This window comes from Chenopodium quinoa, unplaced genomic scaffold (genome assembly GCF_001683475.1).
Source record: "Chenopodium quinoa cultivar QQ74 unplaced genomic scaffold, ASM168347v1, whole genome shotgun sequence".
NCBI classification, from domain to species: Eukaryota; Viridiplantae; Streptophyta; class Magnoliopsida; order Caryophyllales; family Amaranthaceae; genus Chenopodium; species Chenopodium quinoa.
In genome coordinates, this window is record NW_018744066.1 from 2839502 (window position 1) to 2859952 (window position 20451).

The following is a 20451-nucleotide window of genomic DNA, read 5'->3' on the forward strand; positions in this document are numbered from 1 at the left end:
GTTCTGGGCCAAAATCGACATTAAAAACAGGATTAAAATAAATAAAACCGAGCTACTAATCTAATTAGCAACTTAAACCAGAAAATTAAGCCAAAATAAACCTTGAAAAATATGATTATAAAAATAAATGAGCGGGGCTCCGATACCGCTGTTGGGGTTTGGTGAGTCCGACTCACAGCGGAAACAAACCCCGACCCAAGGAACCACTCGCAACAATTAAAATCATAAAGCATAAATAAATAATCACTAAGAAAAGATAACGAATCTTACCCTCGAAGCGAGCTTCGCCCAAAAACCGGGGCTCTTACTTGAAAGCTACGAGCACGTCAAGCGCCGCGCCTCCAACGGTATCCACCCAGAAAAAGGCGAACACAACTTTAAGGTCTACTACCTGGGGGTTATCGAGGTCCGACCAAAACCCGAGTGTTATATGAGTTTAAGAGTTTTTCCAATATTATGGAATGCTCTTTTTAACTCCCACTCAAGCATCATTTCCAATGCCCAAAGTTGGGTATTTATAGGGAATGATGGAGTATGAAAATCTTTCCCATCAATGTGGGACAATGAGATTTTCTCATTTTATTTTAAAGCTAAAATAAAATTATTAAGCAAACTAGTAATAAATCAACAAGTGTCAAGCATACATGAGAGAGTAGGTGAGGACCACTTGGAGATGGGGACCAAACTTGCTCCCCACTCTCTCCCTCACCATGTGCCACATGGTAATCCCACTTACTCCCATATTCAAACCTTCCCCTTATTCACGGCCCTATGGCCCGAGCCCAGCCCGCACCTGCTGCTGCTGTGGCGTGGTGCGGCTGCGGCTGCTGCTGTGCCTAGCCGCGGCTGGTCGTGGCTGCCAACACGGTGCGCCGACTCGTCTTGCCCCTAGCATTCGGATGCTCGGGGCATTCCGATGCTAGGGGTATGTTCGGGAATATTGTTGATTTATTATTATTTTGCGCGTCTCGTCTTTTATTATTTAGACTCGACTTCCGACGATCGGTTTCGACGCTCTAAGCTCGAATTACCGATGTCTAATTATTTAACACTCGGGCGACGAATTAATTTCTTCCGAATTAATTTGTCGAGTTGGTTTGCATATATTTGCTTGGGTGTGACGCGAAGGGTTCAGCCAAGATTAAGCTGTAATATTAATTATATTAATATTACTGATCGGAAGCGGCCTCCACCCAGGCATTCCGATCACTTGACCTTACTGAATATATTAGCTTTCTAATAATTCTGAACCTGCTATCAGAATAATACACTTGTTCGAAGGACACTATTCCTTTCATATATGTTGTCATAAATATTCATGGTAGGCGTGATTTAATGAAATTTGTGCAAGTTGTAAACTGGTAAATTGGTCATTTAAAAGCAAATTGGATAATATTACCCATCCAATTGGACTCCCGGAGGGTATTAGGGACCATGGTAAAAATTTCGGGAATTTTTATTTACAGGCCAAATAAAAGTCAAAAAATTCAAAAATTGAAGGCTTTTATCCACGCTTTTTGAGAAATTTTGGAGGTTTCGAGGCACGGGGTTGAAAAATCTTGAGATTTAAGGGAATACATCTCAGGGTCATATAATGACGTTTGGAACCATAAATGATCATTATATATTGTCATAAATGTTCGTGGTATGCATGATTTAATGAAATCGTTGCTAGTTATAAACCGGTAAATTGGCCGTTTAAAGGCAAATTGGATGGTTTCACCCACCCAATTGGACTCCAAAGGATATTAGGGACCATGGTAAACATTTAGGCAATTATTATTTTCGGGCGAAAAAATTCTAAAAATTCCAAAAATAAAGGCTAATTAATATCCACGCTTTTTTTTGAAATTTTAGAGGTTTCAAGGCCCGATATCGGAAAGCCTTGAGATTTTAGAGGATACATCTCGGGATCATATAATGTCGTTTGGTACCATGTATTATCCTTATTTGTTGTCATAAATGTTCATGGTAGGCTTGAGTTAATGAAATCGTTGCAAGTTGTAAACCGATAAATTGGTCGTTTAAAGGCAAATTGGATAGTTACACTCACCAAATTGGACGCTTGCAGGGTATTATGGACCATGATAAATATTTCGAATATTTTTATTTCCGGGCGAAAATAAGTCAAAAAATTCCTAAATTGAAGGCCGTGGAAAATTCAAGGGTAATTTAGGAAATACAATGAATAAAGTTAATAAAAAAAATTAAGGTATAATAGTTTTTACATACTACTTAAAAGTAGAAACATGAAAAACATTTTAGGTCATTTGGGTGGTTGAAACCATCTAGTTTGCCTCTAATTCAAAATTTTAGACATTTATGTACAAGACTTAGCTCCTACAATAAAATCAAAACCACTAAAGGATATTTACGTGACTGGCTAGTGATCATATATGGTTTCAAACAATATTATATGACTTCGGGATGCATCTCCTACCATCTTGAAAAATTTCGACACTAGATCCTGATCGAAAACCTCCAAAATTGGGATGAAAGAGTGGATTATAGCCTTTGATTTAAACAATTTTTGACTTTTTTAGACCTAGAAAGAAATTTGGTCGAGGTGCTTCCCATGGACCTTATAACTTTAAGAGTAGTTAAAACTGTCCACTATGCATTTAGACTGTTAATTTAGTTGTCTACGTAGCATACCCTCTTTTCAATGACTCAAGGTCACCGTGAGCTTTTATATGATCAACTAATGGTCATATAGACATATCTATATGGTTTCAAACAACATTGTATGTATGACCCGAAAATGCGTCCCCTATGATCTCGTTAGTTTTCGACATCAAGTCTCAAAATTTCCAGAGTAGGTCTGATTTCGTATATTATAATAGCCTTCGCCTCTGTAAAATATTACAAGAGTCGACAAAATTATGCATCAAGGTGCTTCCACGACATAACAACCTTCGCTTCCTAATCAACATCATTTGTTTAACGGTTAGATATATTGGGGCATCCTCATTTTTGAAGATTTTTCTATTTTTTTTTTAGCTGGTCAAGAACATTCAATCTTAGGCTCGTAATCTTTAAACGCCGACTATATCCACTTCTTTGGGAATATATTAAGGACTTAAGACAGCCCAATATATAAATTATGAGAAGATTCCAAGAATCTAACAGTTCTAGTAATTATGAGCTTTCAACTTTCTAGGAAAAATGTGATTTTTAGGTACTTGATGAAAGGAACATTTCATGTATATAAGCTTCTTTCTATACTTTCAACAAATGTTTTTTGCTCCAGGAATCAATTTAAATGCACTTGGCAAGGTTTTTCTTACTTACCACTTACTAATACGGAGTATAAAGGTCAAAGATTCTATACGACAAAGATTCCACGGAAGTTAATAGTTTTAGGCTTTTAGCAAGAAGAATTTTAGGGCTAGGTGATATATACTTTTAACTTGAAATGAAAACCTCATCATTTTATAGCATTATAGAAACTCATGCAATAAATTTGGGTTTATAGATCAACTTTTTACTGAGTATTAGTTTTTTTTTTAGGTGTTTGGAGTACTAGTTAATTAAAACACTATTTCACTAAACTTTCACATCCACCAGTGAATCTACACCACCTTTGTACGTAGTTCATACAACTAAAGGGTATTGTCGTATTGACATTGTTTATATGTTTTGTACTCATAACCTCAAATGTGTACTCTAATAAATGTTGAAAGCAAAATCACTTTTGAATGTTAGTGGGTTCTTCCCTATAAAAGTCTCCTTTTGTGTAGATTTTTCCCTTTATGACAAGCATTTTTTTAATTTATTGTTATCACCTTTTATTTATAATGGGCAAAATTAGCCTTAATAACACGAACTTTTAATAACATGCATATAACATTATGAACTTTGACTAGTAGCCGTAACAGCCCCAACTTCTTCATCGAGTGCGCAAAATACCATAAATGAAAGGAATTGAGGATCGGAAATTTTATCGAATATTGATATTTTATCAACTTTTTGCAAATTTTGATATCATTTTTATCCTTCAAGGTCCAAATTGACCTATGACCTTTCCCGAGATATTTTTATAGCACACAGATCGATTTTTTTGTAATTATTTGTTAAATTTGATCTCAAATCTGACTGAATTGACCTCTAAAACCTTGTTTGATAATTTTTTTTCCTACATAAAATTTGAGGCACGCAATACCAGACGATTTCTTATAATAATAAAATATTAGATACCATGTCTTCGGCAAAATTTTTGGTATCAAGTTTCATTTATGATATTTTGTGCACCTAATAAAGAAGTTTGTATTGTTATAGCTACTAGTCAAAGTTTATCCAGCTGCTTACACCTTGTTAAAAGTTCATGCTGTTGAGGCCAAATTTCGCCTTTATATAATATCTTAGATTTTAAATAAGATGACTGACTGATCGTAATGACAATTTAAATTTATGATCTATCATACGTTCATTTCCATTGACCCTCAATGTCCTCAAATTTTAAATATATTATAAGATGATTAGTTTTTTTTTTTTTTTTTTTCAACAAGAAATCCTTTTTTGAGAGGCATATAACCTTTTGCATTTCTTACATTGTAATGGTTTTTTGTTTTTGTTGTGCTTAATATTCTATGTTTTATGGGTTAAAATTGGAATGAAAACACTATATGGTTCTTATTAATCCTAAGGCTTTGGTGGCTTAGTGCTAAGTTGTATGATCCTACGATGTATGAGTCAACGCATTGAATTTTGCAACTAAGAATGTTAGGATCAATAAATTGAAGCATCCAATCTTAGTTTCGCAGTCATTTTAGATCAGGCCACCTTAAAATCTATTGGACTATTTAGCTGCTTTTTAGGATTTAAAAAGCCATGATAGAAGGCCCAAATACAGTGAATAGTACTAATTGGGCCTTGCTTTAGGATTTCAGATTGTCTGGATATAAGAATATTAAATATACTAAATGGGCCTTACTTAAGAATATCAAGGTTTAGCATGGTCAATTCTAATTTTATAAGCCTGCTCTAAACTTTAGAATTCGAATTAACATAGAGTTTTCATCATCAAGGTCCGTTCGGTATCACTGTAGTTTTTTTTTGTAAAAAAAAGTCATATAACTAAAGCAAAGATATAGTCATGTGAGGTCAATTTGGCTTTTACATTATTCATTTTTTTCACATTGACGGGCTTTGACGATAACTTAAGCAAAGCTATAGTCATGTGGGGTCATGTTAGATTTATTTCGATTTATACTATTTTAATATCAAATGTTTATAATTTACATATTGGTAATTAAAGATATTAACAAACAGTGTTTGGACTTCCTATGGGCCTACATTCAATAAATACGGAAATTACCAAAATACCCTCACTTAAGCCCTAGAACAGGAATATTCCAAGCATCCCGAGTAACCCTAATATGGCCCAACAATACCTAATACAGCCCAGAATGAACAGAATCCCTAATCAAGGCAGTTAATCCTCTCACATAAACATTGTTGGCTGACTTAACCATTGTAGGGGCTTTCTCGGGAACACCCCCTGAGGTAATTGATTTTCTTTGTTTTGCAAGACTCGGTTTGACTAGAGGAGCTTGCTCTCCCACAACTCAAATTTCGGAATTTTATTGCAAAAACAACTAGCAAGCGTGAAAAGAGAAGTTTTGCAACTAAAAAAAACAGAGAAAGTATAATCATATCTAGAGTCTAAAACATAAGTTATTGAAATCATGGTTATTAAGAAAACTGACAACATGGCTCTATATATTGATACTTGATAGCACTCACCTTCTTCTCATACATGCCTAAATACATTACCAATAAATTCAAGTATTATCATTAAAAGTTTAGTTCAGGCTTTATTTGATTGGACATAACTCATATCACTTTTAATGAAAAATGATTTCTAAAAAAACATATATTTTCAAGGAAAACCACAATGCAAATTAATTTTCCTTTTCATCTTCAGGTGAAAATAAATTATAGACAATAAAGTTAGTGGCCCTCTTTCCACACTTGAGTGTGCCACAACATGCTCCATATATGAATTTGATCATCTTCTTCATGACCTATCTATTCATTAATTAAACTATCTCTCATCTTTTCTTTTCAATCTCTTCATATATTCATGTTTATTATGTTAAATTTTGTTATACTTTCTACTTGATTATATACCAACCTGTGAACAATTATTGCACGTCCTCCAGGAAAACATTTGATATTTAAGAAATAGCACAATTTTCAAGAAAAATGAACTATACCCATTATATATAAAACTTATTACAAGTATTACTTCATTAAATTTAAATTTACAAATAATAGTGTCTCGAAAATAACAACAGAACATCGTGAAGTAATAATAGTATTTTGATTCTATCGTTAAAACAGAGTATGAAGGTACCGAAAGAGTTTACTTAATAGACGTGTGTCTTAACTTAAAGTGTTAGAATGCTCCATTAGCTAGTTTCCTTGTGCAAACTTCTCGTGTAGGTTATAGATTTTCAGCTGTAACATCTAAAGTAGATTTGAGTTGAACATTATTCAGTCTCAGAGATTTCTAAACTAGATTGTTGAAGTAGAAGACAAACATGGCAACCCTCGCATGCTTGCAAAGTTGCAACGAGTTTTCGTGGGTGCGTGGCCTACCATTTAGGCATTTATAGTCATAGTTGAAAGATGCATAATTGGAAAGATTGATTAGTCTTTTGTTAATTTGCATCAAGATATTGACGTCAAATACTAAACTCTATGAGTTATAGATTTGTCATTTATTGGATAAAAATGTAAAAATGTTACAATAAATTAACCGCATAAAACTTTGTCTGGATCAAAATGGGTGTATTTGATAAAAAGAGGGAGTAGTTTTTATCAATTGAGGATATAGATCTTAGCTAATGGAGCTTAATTTATCTGATTAATTACCACTTTTTTTACTACAAAGAGGGAGTATTGTGTTTTATTACACTAGCTTCTTCTTCTTGTGCTCGTACTTTAATTTATTAAATATTGTTTCATCTACCCTTGTAACTTATGCTTCATAATCCTTAATCAACTTGACAGAACTAATTGGTTAGAAAATGTCCATTTCCAAAAATCTTGAAATCGATTTTCATCGCATGTTCTTTTGACTTTTTAACAAAAACAAAAGCAAAATAAAAAATTAAAAAAAAAATCAAAAAAATTTAAGAGAATTAGTAGTCCGTGCTAAATTTTCTTGAAATGTAAAGTAAATGAAAAAAGGGTTTGTCAACATAATTGGTAATTTATAAATTGATAGCTTTTTAAAGACTTTTACTAGAAATGAAATAGCTTAAGTGTTAAGTATTCATGTTTAGCAAACCACATTATTGGAGTGTATCCTAAAATTCCTCACGAAGAGACACACATGAGTTGTCTATTATTTAATGTGGCTTAATTTTCTAAATTTGACACTAATCATCAATTAACATCCAAAACATCGTTTTAATATGCTAATAAAAATGCTTAGGTCGGCAATATTTCAAAGCTTTGTCGTATTTGAGGAAGTTAATTAGCAAGTAACCAATTACAAACTCTTAGAATCTTTTTACAATATGCTATATGATCAGTGGTGGACCGGTGGCTCGTTGCCATTGGTTGTAGTCTAATGTTATTTTATTTATTATAATTATATTTTAATTATAAAATATTTTGTCATTTTCCTAAAATTGACACTCTTGTTGTATTGTATGGTGGGGGGCCTAAGAGGTCCACATACTTTACTAAGAAATCTAGTCGCATTTACAAGTTCGATAATTACATGCTTACAACTTTACATCCATAAATTTATCCATAATTTCCAGTTTTCCACTCCATACAAAGTAATATCTCATTTCAATAAAAATATACAAAGTAACCTATATTTAGTAGGAAAATTTGTACGTATTAAATCAACTTTTTGGTCATCTGCTTTTATTATGTCAACCTTTTGATTATTTCTAAACACGTTAACCTTTTAATTTTTATTACGTTTTTTTTACCAGTGACCGGATAAGCCCTTAGTAATTTCTAAAATTTGAAATAAAAAAATGAATTAACATTTTTAAACCAAAAAATAAAAGTTAGCATTTAATAATGCCAACTAATTCACTTTGGAGCAATTTTAAGTATGTGGATTGTCTATTCATATTGATATAAGGGGATTAACATCAAATACAAGCACTATTTGTACATATAAAGAGGTTTTGTGATCAAAGTAATTCTCTACCTTCAAACTAGTTTGACTATATATGGTTCTTGTAAATTTCTAACTGGCCACAACAAATACAAGAATTAAACAATTGAAGAGTTAAAGTTCTTGGGAATGAAGAGGAAGAGTGGAGAAGATGAAGTAAGAATTGAAAGAGGAAATATGGGGAAGAAGAACAAAGAAGAAGGATGGAAAAAGGTGGAATAGAAAGTAGGATAAAAAATGGAAAAATTGAAAAAATTAGCCTTTTTTAGCTCCATGCAAGCAATTAACTTGTTTTTGCAAGTCATTTTTTATTTTAACGTAATAAAAATTAATGCTACTACAAAGTTGATGTGTTCAGAAATAATCAAAAGGTTGACGTAATAAAAGCGAACGGCCAAAATGTTGACTTAATATTTACAAATTTTCCTATTTAGTATGCTAGTCTTAAAGAGGTGAACTCCTCCACGTTTTAAAATGGAAGAGTAAATATTAAGTATTAGCTCATATTGGCTCACTTTATTTTTACTTTATTTTAAGATAAATAAATTAAAACGAGTTTACATAAAGGTTTCATATTTCAAATAAGGTAAGATCAGAAAAGTTTTCAAATGAATAGAAATATAGAATACACAAAGTATATGTTGGTATTATTATTTTTCAGCAAATTAAAAATAGTAGTTGAAACATTAAACTACAATAATAAAAGACATATACGACTGTTATAGTAATTATACGATTGACAAACGTAAATCACTATATATATACTATATCTGAAATCTTAATACACTCTATGTTTTGAAAACGCTACCTAAGTCATTACCTTGGCAAATGCTCTTTTTTTGGTTAAATGAAAACACTCGTTGCAACACTATATCAAACTAGGTCTTAGTAAGGATGACAATATATTTTCATGTACCTATATATGTAAAATGTTCTTTTATATATATATATATATATATATATATATATATATATATATATATATATATATATATATATAAATGTAAAACGTTTAGATACATTTTTCAAGAACAATTTTTATAGACTTAAAATACATTACATAAATCTGATATGTAAACGTGTCGGACAAAACAATTATAACTGAGTACTTGAGTTGAATATTTTTTTTTGGAGGGGGTTTTGAGAATAATTATACACATACGCCAAACAATTAACGTGCTCTTGAATCCCCCCCCCCCCACCCCTTCAAATTTAGATGTATTTTTGCTCTTGGTTGAGTAGGTTAAACTCTTGAGTAAGAGCCTATATAATACTCCATTCAATTCTTAATAGATTCAATACATCAAAATTCACATGTCAATGAACTGGCTTAATTATTGGAGTTGAATTGAATACACATTTTTTACTGTTTGAGTTAATTTTTCAACAGCTTTTCATGAAATCAAGCTATTGTTTAAGAGTGATTTAAAGATTAAAACAAACTACTAATGTTGACTTAGAAATTAAATAAAATCTGATCTGTTTCTTTATAAGATAGAGGTTTCAAGAGTAATTACACTTCAAACAAAAAGCTTCATATAAAATTGATGACTAGAATAGATCGAGGACATCCATTGGTTTAAGGTCCTATCTCAAACAAATCATCCTTGTCTTCACACAAAGTCACAACTCACAAACCACATTCAATCTCACCAATCAAATATAAGAACACATAAAATCAGTGTCAATCACTATATACACTAATTCTATATACTACCTCCGTTACAGATTATGTGCAAGGATTTGACATAAAGTAGAGAGGGAAAATGTCTAATCATTGCACATAACCTGTAATGGAGATAGTACATGATGTTCAACTTATACATAATGAATTAATGACCCTACTTTATCAAATAGATGTTAAACTTGACTAATAACAAACTTACACGTGTATTATACATAGTACATAAGTTCACACTAATAATTTTCTATTGTTTACAAAGAAAACGTAAAGAAGAGAAAACAAAATTAAAAAGGGTCATATGAGAAACCAAATTTAGTACAATAGAACCAATTCACAAAAATCCTAAAAGCTCCCATCTAAAAGTGAAAATGGATATGATGGATTTTCCTCCTTCAAGGGCATATAATTAGGATTATGGCCTAAATATATACTATTCTCCAAATCCCTTTGAAAATAGTCATAATTTGGAACCAAATCCGAAGGTAATGGTTCAGAACTAACACTAATACAATTATACTGTCCTTTACTATATTGTAACCTATTTGAATACATAGGACTATTACATGTATTGGGTGACGAGGGAGAGTGTGGGTCGAAATTAATATGAGATGACGAAATTGCCCCTCCATTCGTACCCTCATCCTCCTCACTATACGAGTGGGCCATGCCGGAGGATGATGTAGAGGATAACATCATCAAGAGTCGCCTCCGCTTCTCGGGGCTGGCAGCACCTTCGTCGCCACCACCACTACATAGATGTTTAGCTAGATCTCGCTCCATCATGACACGTGGCAAAATCTCGGGATCCTCAACAACTTTGCATAGGAAGGCCATCATTTGTTGAGGACGTCTCTCGGTCCCTTCTAACCGTCGATTCATCCCCTTAAGCTCATCATCTAACGTCTTTTGCTCCTCCCTAAGCCGTTCGATTTCGACTAATAACTCGTGATCATCAGCATCTTGAAGGTGGGGATGGGGCCGGTTGGTATGCTTCTTGCGTGCTATATTCCTTAGCAACTGCTTTTGCCCTCGCAAGAACCACTCGTTCGCAAATTCCCACCTGTCTGGGTCTACCTTTCTAAATCCCTGAAACCCACATCACAACACAAGTATTCAATAATCTTTTACAATCTCGTCTCATTTTACTTGCCCCATAAAAAATAATGTATTATATATCAATTTTTCATGCTTTGTATGCTAACATTTCTTACTTGTAGTGATTTGTTACAATTAGAAGGGTACAAAATATGAACAAAACATACAATCTCAACCTTTTAAAAAAAACGATACTACTCTACTAGTTATTTTTATTATTTTTACAAGTGATTATCTTTTCTTGAAAGGTTATAGATAATAATATTGTACAACCATTTGTGGGATCGTCACCTCTCACCAACTGTTCTTGCTAAAGTAAATATTACATCAAACGCGAAAATGATTTTTAAATAATGAAAACGTTCTATACTTCTATATACAAAAGTCAGATATCGATACAAATCATACAATGACAAACTATAGATAAATATCTTACTGTATTTGTCTAGTGTAAATTCAAAAGAAAAACATAACTCATATTAATATAATTGTACTCAGTTTTTTTTTTTTTTTTTTTTTTTGAAAAAAATTATATATATATATATATATATATATATATATATATATATAAAATTGTACTCCTGTGATTTTTATTATGAGGTATTTTGTATTTATATACCTCGAATTTATTTTTAATATCGTTTATCGATAATATAAACAACATATCTATATATAAATACAAAGGGACCCTATACAAATTGGTAATGGTCCCATTTGACCTCTTGCTTCGACATGGATTAAACCTTAGTGCCCATCCCTCTTTTCACATGAATTTCATTAAAAAAAATTAATATACTCAAAGAAGCAAAAGTCATCCAAGCTCAAACTTAAACCTTAATTTTCTATATACCAGCATAAAATAAAATTTACATATACTCTCTCCGTCCAACCAATTGTAGAATCGAAGCACTTCAATGTAAACTATGGATATAAAACTAATTTCGGACAGATGGAGTAAACCCTACTTACTAATTACTCGTAGAGTGTATGTTTTGTGAAAATATAATACGTGGAGTGTACGCTTTATTAACCAAAACAAATGGAGTAAATATTCTTATCTACCTTGTGAAAGTTTACATTAAAGTTGGTGGTATAGGTAACCCTTTTAAACAAAGAACTCAAATATTTGTTTAATTCCCCTAAAAATAATTTGAAAATAATACATGAAATTTTGTTAAATTAGAATTGAACCCATATTTATACTTTACACTCTAATTCAAAAAAAAAAATAATAAGATTGGAAAACTTACATAGGTATTAAGTTGTCGAACAAAGCTAGAGAAATTGTTATGCTTGAAAAATGAAGGAAGAATTCGTTGCGAAAATTCTAAAGGTTCAACAACAATAAAACTATTATTAGCTCTTCCCCAACTGATAAGATGATCCGTTGATGGATCGCTGACCATCTGATATGTTTTCATCACGAAAGGCGCTATCATATTCCCATTTTGCTCCATCTTTACCATGTACCCTTTCACATACGATCACTCCTCTGTTTTTTTATTTAAAATCTGTTTTTGAATAATATAAATTGGGAGTTTTTTGTTTTTGGGAGGAAGAAATAAGTAAGGGTATGGAAAAAAAGGAGACAAATGTGAGGTGCTTAGCTTAGAGGTGGTGGTGGGTATCTATCTGTTATATATAGACTAAAGAGGACAACAATATAACTTACATCATATGATTTATATATTTATTTACTTATTTTAATAATAAGTACTCTATTCGTTCTTTAATTATTGCAATAATTATATTATTAATATTTGTTCTCTTCACTTGAAAATAAGGTGTTTTTGAAGTGTGGTTTGATGTAATAATTATTTGAATAAAATGAAAATAAAAGTTCTTAACTAGAATATATCTATCTAATCTGGTCTAAGTATAACAAGAACATGTAGTCAACCGAGTAAAACAATGCAAATTCGACCTTGTGTCCTTACACAGTATTTTACAGCGATAGTTAAAGAACGGGTCTAAAATTACTCCCTTCATTTCGTAATAATCGAACCTTTGGTTTTTGCACTATTTATATGTTTATTTTGACTATATTTTTGGATTAGTCTTTACTTATATTTCATTAGATCGAGCTTTTATAATTCTTTACAACAACTAATCATAATTATTTATGATCAAAACTGTACATAACGGAGTAACATATATGTCGGTCAATGTATTGGGATTATTATGAAACAGATAGAGTATAATATTACGTACTCCATATAATTTTGATTAGCTAATTGATTATAAAGCAAAAGGGGGAGTACACCGATGTGTAAACAGTAACGCATAATATCGTGGCAGTCGTAAATGCCATTTAAATGATATTTTTAAAATAGCAAGAAAAGGTTAACCTGTGCTTTTGATCCCTTTTTTGTTACACGTATTTGGTCCACAGTGTGCAGTGCTTAGATATTTTGGGTTACAACACACGCTCCCCTCTTTGTCGCGTGCCAAGTGATAACAGACTCAACTGTACTATCTCCTTTGATAGTTTATAGTTTTATACTTGTAGGAAAAATAAATAAATTGATCTCCCAATTGTGCTCAAGAGCCAAAAACACCCAAGGGTATGGATGCCCCGGATTTTGGTATGTCACTACTATTATATGTCGCGAGGTTGTGTGGATCGAGGTCAAATTATTATGTGTACTATACTCTTGGTGCGAACCAATTAAACAAACCAAGGTTGAAGTGATATGGTGGAGTAGTGACATTGTTTTTCTCATTGAATTCATGTAGTGTAGAGAGATCAAATTTTATGGGACTTAGAGATTTCCGTTATTGAAAAAATCACTCATAAGGAAAAAGTGGGAAACTATAGATAATTGAATGGTGGAGGCACTTATTGTGCATACGTTGAATATACAAGATATCAAGTCTAAAATCATCTTAGTTATACCTCTTATTTTATTGGAGTTAGAGCTTGTTCTCTTCAGTTTAATTTCAGTTCAGTTGCTAACTTCCTTCTCTCATAAACAATTCAGTTCAGCTCAATTTAGTGAATCAGAACAGACCCTAGTATTCATGTTCTTTGATTTTAATCTTGATGTTCAATGATGCACAATGAACATTGTGCATACGTCTCCACCATTTGCAACTAAAAGATAACATATATAGTTTAACAAATAGCAAAAAGAAATCAAATCTAATAAGAAGCATATGTTACATAAAAAAATAAAAATAAAAAAAACAAATGCACACATACAAAATTTCATTAAATATTTACACTTTCTAATCCAAACTTCAAGGGAGATTGATTCCATAAAAAATTTCTCTATGAGCAACTCATTCATCATGTTTGTGTCACTTGTGTGTATCTACATTAGGTAATATATTACAAGTAGTTTGTATCTTACTACGTAGTAAATTTAGTCTTTGCAATAAATAAATAAGTTTATGATTTACAAGTAGACTAGTTCCGTCATAAAAGGAAAAAAAAAAAAAAGAAAGAAAGAAAACAAGTAGGCTAGTTTCTCAAGTATTGACTTGTCAAGATTTCTTATCCATTATGTAAGAGAATCAATACATTTGATGTTTTAGGGTAATGATTTTTCAAATCAATATTTATTGATGACAATACAACTGCTAATAAGCATAATTTTCTAAATATAATTGTGAAAATAAATGTATAAGTTTGATTAAAACATTAGTCAATGTATAAGTATTGCGGCCAATATTTCTAATTACTTCGTTTCTATATTGGTAAAATTCATGAAAAGTTTCTAGGTTGAATTATTAATCAAAATCTATCTAATTAAAAAATCTTTATACTCGTTTGGCTCACAACCTCACATTATGGTAAAAAAAATTAAAACCAATGAATCAATTGATGCAAAAAAGTAATTAATTCAATTACTGTGGATGCTTCTTACTCTTCAATTTCTTTTTTTTTTTTTTTTTTTTTTTTTTTTTTTTTGAGGAAATTACTCTTCCATTTCTTAGTTTTTGTTTCATTTTGACTTGTTCATAAATTTTAAGTTTAACACGTATGGAGTATGTTTTTTGTATGTATTATTCTTATACTATGTATCATTGTTTTATAGATTATGAAAGTTAATATATTAAAACTATACACCATAAAAATAACTCATATTGAACATATAGACATCCAAAAAAATAAAAAACGTTCTTAAAGAATTATGGCTGTACAAAACAAGGAATTATAATTTATAAACAAGTAAGGCCCACGCACTTTATGCGATTGAGACTTGGGGTGGCCTTAAATATATAATTATTTTTAAGGGTATTTTGTGTGTAAATGTTTAATAACAAATAAAAATAATGAAGAGAAACAGTGACCCAGATTTGGTTGCTGGAAATCCAAATCTTATTTTGGCCTTTCTTGTTCCTAATTGGCGCAAATTAAATAATAGGCATAGACTTACAAGTGTCAATTCTTAATTTTGCCACGTATCAAGCTTGGCTTATTCTATTGCTTTTGTCGCGGTGTCTATGGCCCATGAAATTAAGCATTAGTAAAATATTTAGCTTCCTATTCAATCCATTTTAATATAATTGTGAATTTGTATTTAAGATTTATTTATTTTCTTATTTTTATTACTATTCTTTTTCTCCTTTTCAATATACTAATTGCAATAGAGTATAAAGAATTTTACCGTATCATTTGGATTCACCTAACATTAGTTTTCTTGTAATAATTATGGAATACATGCAAAGTACTGTTTTTTTTATTATTATTATTTTTCAATTGAACAAATATTGAATGTATACACGTATTCATATGGAGTAAGGCGAGGAGCCATGCCTAAATGTGATAGATTTATAAATATAGCACATTACCATATAAACACACCTTTATACCAAAATCAAATATTCTAGTACAAAAGAATTTGGTAACAAAATATTTCATTTTTCTACAAAAATGTGCTTGTTTGGTATCGCTTATCATTCTATCACGGATAGGTATTAAGACCTCTATCGATATACCCGTTCAAAAAAAAAAAGACTTCTATCAATACATATCACTAATTTAATTTCCAACTAAAGAATATGTAAAAACAAGCTAAGCATAACATTACGAGTCATCTAATTATTTTCCTTTGTACTAATGTGAGATATAGAGATTGAAAAATTCATAATGTGAGACATAACTCAAAATAAAAAAGAATTGTTGTTATAAAGAATTAACACCCATTATGAAAATCTGCCTAATTATTTAAAGCATACTTTTATTTACAACTAACAAAACTATCACATGACGAACTTGAGCTTGCTATTTGGAGTCATAATTCATAAAGATGCGTGTCCTTTTTTATTTATACCATAGATATATAAAAAGATACTTCGTATATTAATAATATTATACTACAAGTAGTTTCCTCTTTAAGTAAAGTTAGATCCTGTTTTACCCAATTCAGTAATGTTGTCTGAACTAAATAATTGTAAATCATATGACTGTCATGATATAAAAAGTACAATAAATATTAAATGTAAATTGCCAATAAAAGAATAAATCTGGGATGCGTTGAATTATAAATTTATAACCACCTTACCTGCTATTTTTGTCTTTCTAATTTATTCAGATATTTCCCACGGGATTCAAATCTTGACCAACTTATATTGCGTGATTCTTTTTCTTATTATATTCACATTTTATTATTATTATTACAATATTATTTATTCAATTTTTTTTATATTGAGAACAAAAGCATAATGTGTTACTCTTAAAAGCGCTTATATGATATTACTGTAGATAACATAGAGATTGAGATTCTAACATAAATATAGACCTCTTTATTTGAATATGATGCTCTTGAAATTATGGAGAAAGTGAGAGGCATCGCTTCTAGCTCTCATATTAGACATGAAATATATCTGCACAAGTGTGCCACAAGCTAGCACAATCGTATTACCTTTGGACCGGAATATAAAAAATAATCTTTGTACATATTTTCAGACGATTAGCTAGATCAATAAAAATCATAAACAGAGTACAACAACTAAAATACCAAAACAAATAATTAAACAAATTTAAAAAAAAATACTCCTAGTTTATTAAAAAATTAATTAAAGCTCAATAAGCCTAAGTAGCACATACACTTTTAGGTTTGGGTTAATTCTCTAGATCTGATTAGTTAACTCGATGACTAATTAATAATTGTTATATTTTAGTTTATTAATTCATTATTACAAGTCTAAGTTTGATGAACAACTAGAACAAGTAAAGGAGAAGAAAGAAAAGCTAACTACAATACAATTAATTAAATGAAGTAAATTAAAAAACCTTGACTCCTATAATTAAACAAACCTTGACATGATTTTGGATTAGACATTACACAAATTATATTTCAACCTTTTACTAAACTTGATTTTGGATGTGACAAGGTATAATCTCGAAAATTAAAGGTAAAATTACTAAGTTCAACATAATCTGGAAGAGGTAGGCTCATAAGAAATAAACCGCCATTACAAGGACTATTTTGTTACATGGAGTTGAGGCAATGCGTTAGTGTAACCTAATTGCATTTATTATAGTTGCATCATCAAATCTTGTTCGTTATTATACTTTGATGAGTACCAACAAAAAAAGAGAGGGGGGTGGGGGGGGGGGGGGGTGGGAAGCTTAATTGTTTGTGCTCTATTCACAGTTTCACACTACAATCACTGTTTGTCGCGCGTTGGACTGTTATAAGTATTTTTTGGTCATTTTGGTTAACTTTTTTCTTAATCAGACATATAATAACTACTGTAGATGTAGTGTTATCTTATCGTCTAATTTTATCTCTTTTTTCATCGCATGAGTTTTTTCTTTCTTTTTAATAGTACATATTTTTTCATTTATTATATTAACTTATTGTTGCAACATTATTAGAATAGGAAAGTATTTAATTTAGGCAAAATTGACTTCAACATCCTAAATTATGGTTTGGGTGCACCCAATACCTCGAACTTTGAGTGGTAGCTGACACACCACCAACTATTGATTTGGGTGCATCGCATGCCATTAATTAGTATTTTGCGCACTCAAACAGAGGCATTTCTAATAATTAAAGGGTAATTGATGACATGCGTGTCACAACACCCTATCAATAGTTGGTGGTGTTCTAGCTACCAGTCAAAGTTCGAAGTAAAGATGGGCATCGTGTCGTGCCGTCGCGGGCCGTGGTAGGGTGGGGCTCGTGCCGTGCCGGCTTGGTGGCGGGTCGGGCCATGCCGTGCCAAGTTTTGGCACACCCTAGTCCACGGCACGGCACAGCCCACGTGCTTGGCGGGCCGTGCCGTGGGCCACCGCGATTTTTTAATTATTTTTATTTTTAAAAATATATATTATACAAATCGATATATACATATATTATAAAAATAACGTGCCGGCATGCCGACGATCGTGCCCGTGCCGTGCCGTGCCACTTTTCAAAATTCGTGTTCATTGGGGTTGTATATCAACGGCCAATTCGCGGTAGAGCGGTAGAAAAGAAGGTTCCGTTGGAACAATTTTTTATTTCAGAATACCTCATCTCTTTAATTTAATGAAAAAAAGAGAAAGTGTGGGGAGAAATGACAAGAAGATATTGGAACATCCATTTGGAAGAGATGATGGAAGCGGGAGTTCATTTTGGTCACGGTACTCGGAAATGGAATCCTAGAATGTCGACGGCCCACGGCCCACTTGTGGGCCGTCGTGCCGTGTCGGGTCGTGCCAGGCACGACCCATGCCCACCTTCAGTTCGAAGTGTTGATTGCACCCAAGTTATACTTTAGGGTATTGAGGCTAATTTTGTATAGCTAAGGGCATGTTCTCATACGTTTATTTTCAGTTCAGTTCAGCTCCTAATTTCCTTCTCTTATAAAATATTCATTTCACTTCAGTTCAGTTCAGCTGAGTTCAATCAATGAGAACAGGCCCTTAATAGTTGGTGGTATTCTAGTTACTAGTCAATTAGCCACGAGAGATTTTTCAGTAAATGAAAAATGACTGGTATTTAAATCAATTTCTTATTTTAAGGTGTTTATTGATGTCATTTGACCAAGTATTATTGGGTCTAGATCAGCCACTCCGTAGTCCGTAGTGTAATTTGTATTTGGATTGTTGTTTTATTATGCTGCTTTTATAATGGCTTCATTGATAGGCTTACTACTAGCTAAACAGCATTATACCATGGCGTCCTTTTTAAAAATCGAATTATATCTTGGTTGCTAAATATAAATATTAAGGAGTAGAATATAGCCAAGTTAAATTATGTGGACGAAGATACTAAGAGTACGTGATATAACCATTACAAATGATGCTAGTGCAAAAAGTCTCTATGTATTTTTCGTAAATTGTGGTTATATATCCATATACTGATAGAGTATAAAATATATTCCTGGACCTCAACCATTAGTTTAAGCTTTTGGTTGAGATAGTCCTCTAACATGGTATCGGAGCCAGCGTGACACAAAGGTCACGGGTTCAAATCTCATCCGCCCCTTCTTTAAAGTGAAATTAATTCGCACCAGATATGGGTGGGCCTGTGTTGCATCCACATTTCAAGCCCAAAGGGTCTTTCATGTGAGGGGAAGTGATAGAATATAAAACATATTCCTGAATCTTAATCATTAGTTTAACCTTTTGGTTGAGATGGTCCTCTAATTTAGAGAAACATGGACCCTAATGAGTTTAGACATAAATTGAGCTAAATACGAAGGACAAACCACAATCATCCAAGTGCATAATTTGCAAAAGCATTTCAAAAACGTCTATTTCCCATTTGTTGGACATAATTTTATTTTATCATGTGGCAACTTCTTGAGTTTTGTCCCGAACTCCCAAATTTACCCCTCATAATTAATGACATAGAAATCCTTTTTTTTTTTTTTGAGCTCTCTAGTAGGCATCGTGTGCCACATAAAAAAGGGAATGCTATTAAGCAAGATTCCAAAAGTAATCGTTGAGATTGAATTGGACAATGTCTAGTGGCCAATTGTGAATGGGGGCTTATCATCATAAATAAATCAATGTAGAAATTGATAGTGACTAATTTCAAGATCGTTAATTTGTGAAGGGGAAAAACTTTGGCCCTTTTGATCTATTATTTGGTACTTTTTCCCCACCTTTTTTTTAAAATATTTTTTTTTTAATATTGTGTTTGGAAGAATTTGAAGGTACTTTTAATGGGGTTCATAAGTAAAAGTGTCTTGAATAAACTTGAGAAACTTGTGAAGGGAATAGGAACTCCTTATTTTGTCAAAAAGGGTGCTTTTTAAATAGTTAATTTGTTGAGTCATTAAGGTAAATGTATACTTTAGTGTGCAAAATTTTACTCTAAAATCTTTGCTTTTTATGCTATCATGTTAATGAGTGGAATGGTAGAGATACCAACAATTGCTTAGTGCCAAAAGGTAAAAAACAATTACCTATAGAGCATCATGGTGTGGAGGGACGGGTTTCAGGGTTTGTCCCTCCATCTCCCCCGGAGTGACCTGAGTCCATCCTCACCTCACCCCTCTTGTGATAGGAGTAGTATCCCCCGTATCTTACCATGTTTAAAAAAAGAGGTAATAAACTTGATTACTTGCTTCCAAAATA

At 31.9% G+C, this 20451-nt stretch overlaps 1 protein-coding gene across 1 annotated transcript; it reads right to left on the reverse strand.

Moving 5' to 3' along the window:
• Positions 1-10023: 10023 nt before the first annotated feature.
• LOC110691034 (heat stress transcription factor C-1-like) lies at positions 10024-12547 on the reverse strand. Its single transcript, XM_021867971.1, has 2 exons — positions 12179-12547; positions 10024-10919 (listed from the first exon to the last, which is right to left on the reverse strand). Exons 1-2 carry the CDS (start codon positions 12392-12394, stop codon positions 10176-10178), a joined length of 960 nt encoding a protein of 319 aa, XP_021723663.1. The 5' UTR covers positions 12395-12547; the 3' UTR covers positions 10024-10175.
• Positions 12548-20451: the final 7904 nt, after the last annotated feature.

Coding starts and splice junctions, on each gene's coding strand:
- LOC110691034 (XM_021867971.1), bottom strand. CDS start 12,394: ATGGTAAAGATGGAGCAAAATGGGAATATGATAGCGCCTTTCGTGATG. Junction 10,920..12,178: donor TTCGACAACTTAATACCTAT/GTAAGTTTTCCA, acceptor TGTGGGTTTCAG/GGATTTAGAAAGGTAGACCC.